The sequence below is a fragment of the Notolepis coatsorum genome (assembly GCF_963971535.1).
Source record: "Notolepis coatsorum genome assembly, chromosome: 6".
NCBI classification, from domain to species: Eukaryota; Metazoa; Chordata; class Actinopteri; order Aulopiformes; family Paralepididae; genus Notolepis; species Notolepis coatsorum.
In genome coordinates this window covers 51,269,155-51,281,654 of record NC_140170.1, presented here as the reverse complement: position 1 = coordinate 51,281,654, position 12,500 = coordinate 51,269,155, and the positions used below count along the sequence as shown (strand labels likewise).

Genomic DNA, 12,500 nt, shown 5'->3' with positions numbered 1-12,500 from the left:
TGCAAAGAGCACCAGGCCTTTATTATAGGCTTATATAAGAGGCAGGCCTTAATTTCTAAAAATGACACTCATGGACATAATCCCTTCATTTTCAGACTTTTATTGCATTATTATTATTATTATAAAAAAAAATAAAAAATTGGGGGGCCCTCGTCACTATAGGCCCACGGGCCGCGGCCGTCGTTAATCCGGCCCTGCTCGTCTGCCATAGCGAACGTTAAAATTTGCAAACGAAGTCAACGTTATCCAGCTGACGACACCACATATCTAGATATATGACAACGTTAGCTAGCGGCTAGCACTAAAGCTAACGCCAACCAGAGGGAAACTTTGTTATTATTATTATTATTATTATTATTATTATTATTATTGGTATGACCAGATGGCATTTCGGACCATGAAACAATTTTATTGTATTGCGTGGTAGAAGTTATACCACTCAATAGTAAAGATGATGTCTAACATAATAGTTTGTTCGAACAACTGAACTTACTTAGTGGAAGATCCTGCTGTTGTGACAAAGTGTTCACGCTGCCTGCCTGCCTGCCTACCAGCTTACACCTGGAGGCTGCAGCGCTGTGAGACTGGAGTGCGCCGGCCGGGCTCCGCTCTGTCTGTGGGAGGCACTGGATCAAACCATATCGGGCAGGGGGGTGTCGCAATCTTTGGAAACTTAAAAACTTGCTATTAAGTGTCATTGCGTATTATTAATTTGATTGAAATTACGTAGTTATGGTTAGATAATATTTATATATTGGGGGGGGATATATCATATGATCAAAAAGTGAGGGAGCAAAGAGACAAGTTTGCTCCCCCAAGTTCAATACTCCTGGAGCACGTGCTTCGGCTGCTCTATTACGTAGGCGTCTATGCACACACACACACACACACACACACACACACACACACACACACATGACAGAAAGGCAGGCGGGCAGACAGACATACAGACAGATCAAACCAGTGATATTGGACACCGGATAAAGGAGGGAAAGATTGATGGAGGAGGAGTCTTGGTGATGAAGCCATGACTAAACTAGCTCCCTTTCATTCATCCATCCATGTCTTGTATGTGACAAATAAAACTCTTGAATCTTCATCCATCCATTTATCTATCTTTCCATCCATGCCATGCTGCTGCAGGTCAAAGTTGGCTAGGGTCAGGTTAGACCAGGCTCCAGGTCAACGCTAGGGTCAAGTCAGGCCATGCTCAGGTTGCTGAGTCCTTACCATCAATGAAATGCCAAGCCATTTATCAGGAAGTAACACTGCCTCAGTTAACCAATCACAAGGCCTTATTCAGACCAGGTGACCTGGATGGAAGTGCGTGTGTGTGTGTGTGTGTGTGTGTGTGTGTGTGTGTGTGTGTGTGTGTGTGTGTGTGTGTGTGTGTGTGTGTGTGTGTTTTTGAGTGTTTGACTGGCACTGTGCCAGTGAAGTCAGTACCAGTCTGTGAAGTCAGGCATGAGAGAGAGAGAGAAAGAAAGAGAGAGAGAAAGAAAGAAAGAAAGAGGGATAAAGGCAACAAAAGAGAAAACAAAGGAGAGGGATAGAGGAAGGGAGTACAAAGAAAGTAAGTTAGAGAGAGAGGGAGGTATAGTGGAGAGATGGAGGGAGGGAGGGAGAGTTCAGAGGAAGAGGACAAATATTAGTTCAGTTTCAAAGAGAAGAGGTGGTTTTGTTTGCTCTGTGTCCTGTGCACCCCAGTGTGTGTGTGTGAGGTGGGCTTGTGAAGCGTGTGTGTGTGTGTGTGTGTGTGTGTGTGTGTGTGTGTGTGAGGTGGGCTTGTGAAGCGTGTGTGTGTGTGTCGTGTGTGTGTGTGTGTGTGTGTGTGTGTGTGTGTGTGTGTGTGTGTGTGTGTGCGTGTGTGCGTGCGTGCGTTGTGAATGGTATGATTGATGTTAATCTCACCGCCCTGAGAAGGAGCTGATATAGGAATGTTGCTTCTCTAGACAGTTCTCCAGTATGATATCATATCAGCATGACTTTATATCATATCACTATAGTGGTCTTAGTTGGACAGTAACGGTATTTGACAGTATTTCGTTATTTTTTTGTCTTTATCTTGTAATTATTATTATTGTGCAATTTCATTTTATTTTACCTTTTTATTACTGCAGCAAGGAACATCTTTTGATTCATTAAAAAAATTATATACGTTATGTATGTTATTTGACGTTGTTATAAAAAAATCCATACCTTTGCATAGATCCATATACTATACATTATTCATTATTCAGCCTCACTCGCTAATCTCCAGCTAACAGCAATGAAGAGATCATATCACGCCCCTGTGCCTCAAATAGATCCGCTATCAGCTCTATCTTCAATCTTTCAAAATGTTCAGTTGCTATCGCTATTAGCTCTATCTTTAATCTTTCAAAATGTTCAGTTGCTATTGCATGCACTCATCTGTGTTTCACTACACACATGAGTGCATGCTTACCAACTGCTAGTCTGCAACACTACTATCACCAACATCTAAGAAGGGAGATCCCCCCTTGAATGGCCCTTCTAAGGTTTCTCTCCTCCACACTGCCTGTGGAGCATTTTTCCCTATTGTTAGGTTTTAGTGAGTTTTTCCCTTACCTTCGCGTGGGGTATGTCTGGGAGTGCTTGCATTCTTTCATTTATTTGCATTTATCTTAAATTTGTTGGACCTTATGGTGTTCTTGTTCTGTTCTTGACTTATTGTTATGTTTTCTTCTTGACTTGTTTAAAGAAGACCTGTACGGCCCATGGGGACATTAACGTGTGTTGTCGGGCCTTATAAATAAATTTGATTTGATTTGATTTGATTATTCTTAACCCTTCCACTACCACACTACAGACGATTAACCGTCTGTAGTGCCTGTAGTGAAAGGGTTAACATTCTGCATTGTCACAGTGAAAGGGTTAACTGTCTGTAGTGTGGCAGTGAAAGGGTTAAAGGGCAACACTGCGGATTTTCCAACACTTACAGGTAGAATCTGTAATGCAGTCAAACAGCGACCTCTAGTTCAAAAGAGTGTATAGTAACTTATTATACTGTGGATTTCTCCAGATCCATCTTGGTAGAGCCTGGGGTGTGACCAGCAGCAGTAGCAGCCCCTCCTCTATCCACACTGAACCCACACATCAGACCAAAACAGAGGCCCATTTCACACAGCCCTGTTAATGACGGGTATCGTACTCCATTATGTCGGCATGCCGTTCTGTGTGAAAGGAACGGACAAATAATACGGCTTGGGCCGGCCGTCATACTGGCTCAATTGGCAGAGTTAGCGGTTGGAAGTCGATGGGTGGTAATCTGGACGTTGTGGACAGCGACTCCTACAGGTCGGTTGGGGGACGCCTGCACAGCAGAGACAGGAAAATGGCGGGGGTAGTGTGAGCCTCCCACACGTTACACCTCGCCACTGAGAGTCCGCGCGGGCAGGTGAAAAGATGTGACAGGCTGCCTCCTCGTGTACCGGAGGGGACACGAGGAGGCAAGGCTTCTATCCTCCCTATGTCCGACCAGTGGGGGGCATATGCGAGCAACGTTCAAGACAGGGGAGGGGAGAATTGGCACAGCGGGTAATTGGGATGGGAGAAAAATGGAAAAAGAGGAGAAAAAGTGGATACAAAAAAAAAGATAATATGTAAACAAAGCACAATACCCAAAACGGGCTCTAGAGGTCGCTGTTTGACGACATTACCGAGCCTACCTTTAAATATGTATTTGACTTTGCTGGGTCAGAGGTCACATGAAGTTGCTTTACGTACCTGGGAGGCTATTTTGGCACCGCCTCCACTCTCACCGGGAGTTAACCCTTTCACTACCACACTACCAAAGGGTTAACCATTTCACTGCGACAATACAGAAGGTTAATAATAACCCTTTCACTGCCACACGACAAAAGGGTTAACCCTTTCACAACCACACTGCAGAAGGTTAACCGTCTGTAGTGTGGTAGCGAAAGGTTAACCTTTTGTATTGTGATGCTACTTGGTATTGTGATACTTGGTCGTGCTTGTGTGTTTTATAAATTGCACTTTCTGTATGTTGCTTTGTTTAGATAATATGTATAGTGTGCTCTAGATCAGTGTTTCTCAACTGGTGTTTAAAAAATTGCACTACCTATCTTTGTGAAAATGGCTTCTCAGCTCTGGTCCAGCTGAAGACAAAGCAGAGGAACAGATTGGACATTGAGCATGACCTCAGAGTTGCTTTGTCTACCATAACCCCAGACTTTGAGATTCTTGTCAGGAGCAAACAACATCCCCAGTTATCCCATTAGTTCCCTGGGATGTTAAGCTAAGAAGTCTGCTAAGAAGGATAATTATATTATTTATTATTATTATTTTATTTCATTGGGTTTTTATCCCTAGTTACCCCAGTTATCCCATTAGTTCCCCCAAACTTAGGTCTGTTATGTTAAGCTAAGAAATCTGCTAAGAAGCATTATATTATTTATTATAATTTTATTTCATTGGGTTTTTAGCCCTAGTTGCACTTTTGTTGCACATTTTGTGTGTTTATTTCATGTTTTTAACAGTGCATGAAAGATTGCGTATTACTGCAAAAAAGATTTTTTTTTATAAATCATAGTGGTTCAAAAATGTGGGTCGCGACTTAATGACTAAGGAAAATGTTGGGTCCCGAGACTAGACCAGTTGAGAACCACTGCTCTAGATAGTGTCTGACAAATAATATATTAAATAGTTTTTCTGACAATCTGGCTGAAGAGATTTATCTCACAACAGACACGCCTGGTGTTTTCCACAGAGAACGTGACCCTGACGTGTGTGTTCTGGTTGTGTTTCAGAACGTGCTGGCCAAGGCGCTGTACTGATGTGTTCTGGTTGTGTTTCAGAACGTGCTGGCCAAGGCGCTGTACTGATGTGTTCTGGTTGTGTTTCAGAACGTGCTGGCCAAGGCGCTGTACTGATGTGTTCTGGTTGTGTTTCAGAACGTGCTGGCCAAGGCGCTGTACTGATGTGTTCTGGTTGTGTTTCAGAACGTGCTGGCCAAGGCGCTGTACTGATGTGTTCTGGTTGTGTTTCAGAACGTGCTGGCCAAGGCGCTGTACTGATGTGTTCTGGTTGTGTTTCAGAACGTGCTGGCCAAGGCGCTGTACTGATGTGTTCTCGTTGTGTTTCAGAACGTGCTGGCCAAGGCGCTGTACTGATGTGTTCTCGTTGTGTTTCAGAACGTGCTGGCCAAGGCGCTGTACGACAACGTGGCCGAGTCGCCCGACGAGCTCTCGTTCCGTAAAGGTGACATCATGACGGTCCTGGAGCGCGACACGCAGGGATTGGACGGCTGGTGGCTGTGCTCGCTCCACGGTCGTCAAGGCATCGTCCCCGGCAACCGCCTCAAGATCCTGGTGGGAATGTACCACAGCAACCAGCAGCTAGCTCCGCCTTCTTCCACACAGGCCACGCCCACCTCCTGTGGCATCCCTCAGCCACGGCCGGCTCTGCTGAGTGCCTACTCCAAGCCCCTCCCGTCTGCCTCCTCCTCAGTCACCTCCTCTTCCGGGTTTCCCAGCAAGCCAATCTCGTCGTCTCAGTACACCTCGATGCACTCTGCCTATTCCACCCCAGGCTCCATGCCACCAAACCCTGACAGCATCTACATGATGCCCCCCTCCCATGGCCCCAAGTCCAGCCCACAGAGTGTCTACCAGGTCCCGTCGGGCCCCTCGGGGCCTCCACATGCCCCACAGCCCCCCAGCAAGGCCCCGGCGCTAGCCCAGAAACACTACCAAGCCTCTGGGCAGGACATCTACCAGGTCCCGCCTTCTCTTGGAGGCCCAGGGCTCGCCCTGTCCGCTCCCCCGGCCGGAGGGCCCGCGTCGGGGCAGGATATCTACCAGGTCCCCCCCTCGCTGGAGAAGAGGGGGTGGGAGGGAGGCAGCAAGCCGCTGGGAAAGGTAAGGAAACATGACATTAAAGACGACTTTGAGCCACAGATGCACCTAGTAAGGGAGGGAGAATTCAGCAACTCTTGGAGCACGATGGATGTTCTAAAAACATAATGTTCTTTATTAATATAATTGAAACCAAAGCGTTTCGGCAACATGCCTTCATCAGGGTTACATCATAAGCCTAAGATCCACCAAAATTCACTTTCAGACAGCACAGTTCCGGGTAGCAGCCATATCGCGTCACCTGACGTGAATACTAGGACCTGAATAATAATATCTATATGGGGGTTCTATAGGGAGGTTCTATTGACATGTGGTATAAGGAGGTTCTATTGAGATATGTAGGCGGTATAGGGAGTTTCTGTTGAGACCTATAGGGGTATAGGGAGGTTCTATTGAGATATATGGGTATATGGAGGTTCTATTGAGATATATAGGGGTATAGGGAGGTTCTGTTGAGACATAGGGGGTATAGGGAGGTTCTAGGGGGGTATAGGGAGGTTCTGTTGAGAGGAGTTAGCTGCTCCGGTTCCATTCAGATGGAAGGGAGGATATCAATAGTCTGTTTCATTGTTGGTTTGCTGCTGTGGGCGTTTTCATATCACACACACGTTTCCTAGTATTGTCAGCACTTAATGTGTGTGTGTGTGTGTGTGTGTGTGTGTGTGTGTGTGTGTGTGTGTGTGTGTGTGTGTGTGTCCTCTGAAGTAAACAACTCAAGGTTATCAAGTTGTGAGGGGGATGCAGATGTGTAGACAGATGGACAGAAAGATGGACAGACGGAGAGAGAGAGAGAGAATCAAACAGATATGAACCCTTTCACTGCCACACGACAGCCGGTTAACCCTTTCACTGTGACAATACAGAAGGTTAGCCCTTTACTATCACACAACCGACGGCGATGCTCTAGCATCCGCGGAGCTAATGATGCTAATGATGGAGTATCGCCGTCGGTTGTGCGATAGTAAAAGGGTTAACCTTCTGCCGTGTGGCAGTGAAAGGGTTAAGAAAGAGGAGAGAGGGAAACAAAAACAAAAGAGAGAGAGAGAGGACAAAAAAGGTTTAAAATGAGGAGGAAGATCGGAACAAAAGGAAGGAAGATGGAAAAGTGAGAATGGATGAAATAGTAGCTTCATAATATATATATATATATATATATATATATATATATATATATATATATATATATATATATATATATATATATATATATATATATATATATATATATATATACTCAAGATTCAAGAGATTTATTTGGATGTGTGTGTGTGTGTGTGTGTGTGTGTGTGTGTGTGTGTGTGTGTGTGTGTGTGTGTGCACAGTGAAATAACTAATATGTTGGTTAATAATTCAGACAGTATGTCCAGGTTGAGTGAGTAAACATTACACTGTGACAGCTGCTGACAGGCTGGTGTGTGTGTGTGTGTGTGTGTGTGTGTGTGTGTGTTGTTAAGTGTGTGTGTGTGTGTGTGTGTGTGTTGTTAAGTGTGATAATGATGGTACTAGGTACAGCTGCTCCCTCCTTCCCTCCAGCTCTCCCTCCCTCCACCCATCCCTCCAACACCCCCCCCCCCCTTCAATCCATCCATCCATAATTTCCTCTAATAATACTCCTCTCCCTCCTTTCCTCCCCCTTTATCCTTCCCTCCCTCTATCCCTCTCTCTCTTTTCCTCCATCTTCTCTTAGCTCATCCTGATGACCTCATCATCTTGTTTCTCTCTCTCTCTCTCTCTTTCCCTCCCCCTCCCGGCCCCTCCCCCTCCCGGCCCCTCCCCCTCCCGGCCCCTCCCATGCCACAATGGTTTCCAGTAAAGCAGCAACCAGTCTGCAGTTGTCTGGGAAAGCAGCAGTGCATTGGACTGAATGGATGGTGTATAATTATGGTATATATAGTCATGTTAGATACTGTATATTAGAGGCTTCATACATGACAAGCTTTATATTACAAACCAGTCACACGACTTTAACTGTCTGTAGAAGCAATCCATCTTCCACGCCACGCTGTCAAACCAAGCTCAGGAGGTGTTAACGTCACTACATAGTTTCAGGAGCACCAGGGCAGAGCTAGCAGTGCTCTTCTACATAAGTAGAAGTCTTTATTTGTCATCAGATTAACACACACACACACACACATGCGATGGGCGACCCACAGGAACACACACACACACACACACATGCACTGAGTCGCTGACAAAATGTTCTCTCTGCACCTCCCATCCCGTCGTCCTTCCCCCCCCAAGGGCAGCCGGGAGCAGACAAGGGCTGCAGCGAGCGCCGCGCCCGGGGACCAATCCAAGTGCTCTTGTCCGTCTTCGTCAGGGACGCGACAGCGTTAGCGATCTGTTGTTGTGCATGTTTTTTTCCCGTTGGGTTTATCTTATCGGGAGGGGAAACCCTTGTGAGCACGGGGAGAACATGCAAACTCCACACAGAAAGGCCCAGGAGATACCCCACCTGGGTACCTGGCATCATGGAAACCTGGTCCCCAATCGAACCCACATAGCTGTGAGGCGACAGTGTTAACCACTACACCACCGTGCCGCCTGCGTGCCTACATTGTGACTGGTCAAGAAATGTGTCCCCACATCTATAAACGGGCAGCTAGCTTGGGGTGAAAGAAAGTTCACAATTTTGTTTTATTCTACCGCAAAAACTCACATTCACAAAAGAGTGAACAATTACAGAACGATTATCGGTACAACAAGAGCCTCTTCCACTTTTGCTTGAATGACGTAGGCGCTGTCATTTTATGTCAACGCTTCCACCAACCTTCGCGGTTCTTGAATTACAGTGGAAAAATAGGTTCTGAAGGGTTCCTTTTTATAGAAAGTTCCTTTGACAATGGAAAAGTGGCATAATCCTTCAAGAACCATCACTTGAGCAAGGCACTGTGGTTGTACTGAGCAGCTCGAATGTGTGGAACTTCTGTGTGTGTGAAGCAGGGCGTTGCTGGAAAAGAGCAACCATGCCCAGAAAATCTACCCCGAGTAGATAAAGGGAATACAACTTCATAAGTGATAGGGTTTGCTTGGAGAAAGTGGTCCCATCCATAGTGCATCTAGACCGAGTGGATTTGATCCCATGTTGCCTGTCGTTGAATAATATGAGGAGGGTGTTTTAGATGATGCTAGAAGCAGCTCCCTGTACTGTAAGTCTCCAGTCGCTGCAGCATCATTAGACGCTGAAAAAGCTTTTTACTAGGGATGTTCGATATTGGCTTTTTTACCGATAACGATATACCGATATTGTCCAACTCTTAATTTCCGATACCGATATCAACCGATACCGATATATGCAGGGTTTCCCCCCCAAAAAACGGAATAATTTCAGGTAATTAACATCACATATCTCTTGTCGTGTAATTAACACAACATTATGCATACTTTGACAATAAATTAAATAATAATTTGTTCTTACTTGCTTGCCTGGGTAAATAAAGGTTAAATAAATGTAAAAAAAAAAAAAAAAAACGTATTTTTTTTGTTTGTTTTGAAAACCGATACTGATATTTTTCGATATCACATTTTTATGCCAATATCGGCCGATAATATCGGACATACCTACTTTTTACCACATAGAATGGCCCTATTTATTCTAGACGTTAAAGCTTGTTATAGTGCCCCACTTTCCCCTGTTAGAACCAATGCATTGGTCTTAAAACCCTTCCCTTTAAACTGGGGAGTCTGGAAGGCCACTAGGAGTGGCTGGAGAAGACCATTGTATCTAAGACTAAGAACATATCCTTGTTATCATTGTGATATTGTCCAAAAACCACCACCTCTATCGGATAACATGATTTTGAGGTTTTTATGCTCCATTATGAAACAGCTGCACAGGAGATTTAGCATAAATTAGCTCTATCTTGCATCCTGTCCCACCTGGCGTAACCCCATCCTTTGAGCTGGAGGAGGAACTTTAGGTAATAAAACGTGACATAGCGTGACAAACGTGACAACAGTCGGACAGATCTTTAGGGATACAATCTTACCATTCCAACAACTTTAAAACCCAGTTTGGCCTTTCGGACTGTTCCTTTTTTAACATAATTACACAATTATCATCTGTTGTAAACAAAATTTGTAATAAGGGAGTTGAGCCTGCCGTTGTTCTCAGACTGTGATCGGCTTTTTAACCCTTTCACTGCCACACTACAGAAGGTTAACCCTTTACTATCACACTACCGACGGGTAACCCCTTCACTGCCACACGACAAATGGTTAACCCTTTCACCACCACACTACAGAAGGTTAACCTTTCACTAACGGTGAAAGGTTAACCGTCTGTAGGGTGGTAGTGAAAGGTTAACGTTCTGTAGTGTGGTAGTGAACGGGTTAATATAATATATATCTTTGACAGCTTCTCAGTGGAGTACAATTTGGAGGTCGGCTTTGAGCTCATCTAAATGTGTGAGATTTAGCATTATACAATATAATATTTTGAGTGGAGCTTATTATTACCCCTAATAGATCATCCAAGATGGACAACAAACACCCAAGATTTATGCTGGTACACATGTGGCAATCGGGGCTCACTATACTTCATCTGCTTTGGGAATGTCCAGCTGTAAACACACTCTGGTTAGAAGTAATATCCCTAATATTAGAGTAAAGGTATCTCTTAATGTTAATTCCCTGTATGTCCCATAGCCTGCTGGTCCAGAAACCAGACAATAGTGTTGGAGTTACTGTTGACCGGCTCTGGACGGCGGGTTGTTTATCCACTCAAAGACTAATGATTTTAAACTGGAGAGAGTGTAAACCAGCCTGGAGGAATGGGCAGCCTGCCTGTTAAAGTTTGACATGGGCCTGGATGCTAATTTGATTGTATTTATATTATTGGACGCTGCTATGGCCGAGGGACCACAACCAATTTAATTTCACTCTTTCTTGCTGTAAGGTACTGAAATATGTGACAATAAAGGAATCTGAATCTGAAAAAAATTGCCACTGGGACACTGTTCACAAGCTACCTGTTTGATCAGGTTGTAAATAGTATGGTTGTATTTGTCCAATCCAATGGTCGTATGTCACCCTTGCACCTCCCCCTTTAATTTTTTGTTTTGTTGTCTAATATTGTTTGTTGTGTTGTTGTAGATTTAGTTGTTGTGTGTTATTTGTTATGCGTGAAATGAAACAAAGACACAATAAGAACTCTTAATAAAGAAAAAAGTGATAGTTATATGTGATAGGGTTATAAGTGATATGGTTATATGTGATAGGGTTATATGTGATAGGGTTATAATATTAATAAGGGGTAGGGTTATGGCTAAGAAGTGAATCAATATATCAGCAGCTTGAGACACTTTGTTGGGGAGAGTCTGGTCTTTTAAGCTGTTACCTACTTACCTCCATTGGTAGGTTAGCAGTAGTACTAATTGTTTCACAGCAGATTAGACCTTCAAATCAGATGTGAAGGTGCATTGAATATGAAGTCCATATTTGATGTGGGTGTCTTACCGGTTAGTAACTGAGACCCACTGTTCAGTTCGGAGCCCGGTCCTGACCAGAGTGCTGCTGGGATACAGGAAGTGAGACACAGTGACACAGGAAGTAGGAAACAGTGTGTTTCCTGACCAGAAAAGCTCCTCTCTCCAATGCTTCTGGAAACCTGTTGTGCTGTAAGAGCTGTGGAATGTCTGAAATGTCTACAACTGTCACACACACACACACACGCACGCACGCACGCACACACACACACACACGCACACACACACACACACACACACACACACACACACACACACACACACACACACACACACACACACACACACGCACACACACAGATAGGCAGAGAGAGAGATAGGGAGAGAGTATTTCTCTCATTCACTGGGGAAGGAATGAGAAACTGCAGAGATATGGGGAGGGAGGGAGAGGAATACACTTGGGAAAGATGCGGGGAGGGAGAGAGAGAGGGAGAGAAAGAGATAGGGAGGGACTAGTTCTCTCATCCACTGGGGAAGGAATGGGAGACTGCAGGAAGGGAGAGGAATACACTTGGGGGGGGGGGGGGGGGGAGAGAGAGATCCAACGGTTACATACTTTGATGTCATCACAGAGAGAGACAAATAGAGAGAGAGATAAAGAAAGGGAGAGGGAGAAAGAAGGAATATATCTTAGAAGATAAATATAGAGACAAAGAGAGGGAGAAACAGAGATATGGGAGAGAGAGAGAAGGCAGGAAGGAGAGAGAGGGGGAGGGAGAGAGAGAGAGAACCGCCACCCAGTTAGAGAGGGAGGTTACATTGTATCTGCTCTAAAAAATGAAAACATTAAAGGGATAGTTTGCATTTTTGGACATTAAGTGGTATGAAATACTTGCTAGTAGTATAGTTAATGCAATGCAATTCTGGCCTGGTACTGAGTGAAGCATAGGACATGCTAGAGGCTAGAGAGAGAGAGTTTTGTGTTGTGGATAGTTAAAAGTATTGCAAATGGTGTCACAAGACAAAATAGTGTTAATCCACACCTTAACATAGTAGCAATAGTTTTAACTGTCCACAACACAAAACTGGCGTGACTCCTGCCATCCTCTAGCGTTTCCTATGCTTCAGAGCAACGCAATGTGTTGGAACTAGCGTCAGTGTGACACAGTTATGACGT

General features: G+C 44.6%; 1 protein-coding gene across 1 annotated transcript in view; it reads left to right on the top strand.

The window, feature by feature from the left end:
• bcar1 (BCAR1 scaffold protein, Cas family member) overlaps window positions 1-12,500 on the top strand; it is a 79,350-nt gene that overhangs the window by 27,637 nt on the left and 39,213 nt on the right. Inside the window, 1 exon segment of the mRNA XM_084317370.1 lies at window positions 5,175-5,900. Coding sequence (XP_084173496.1) covers window positions 5,175-5,900 — 726 coding nt within the window.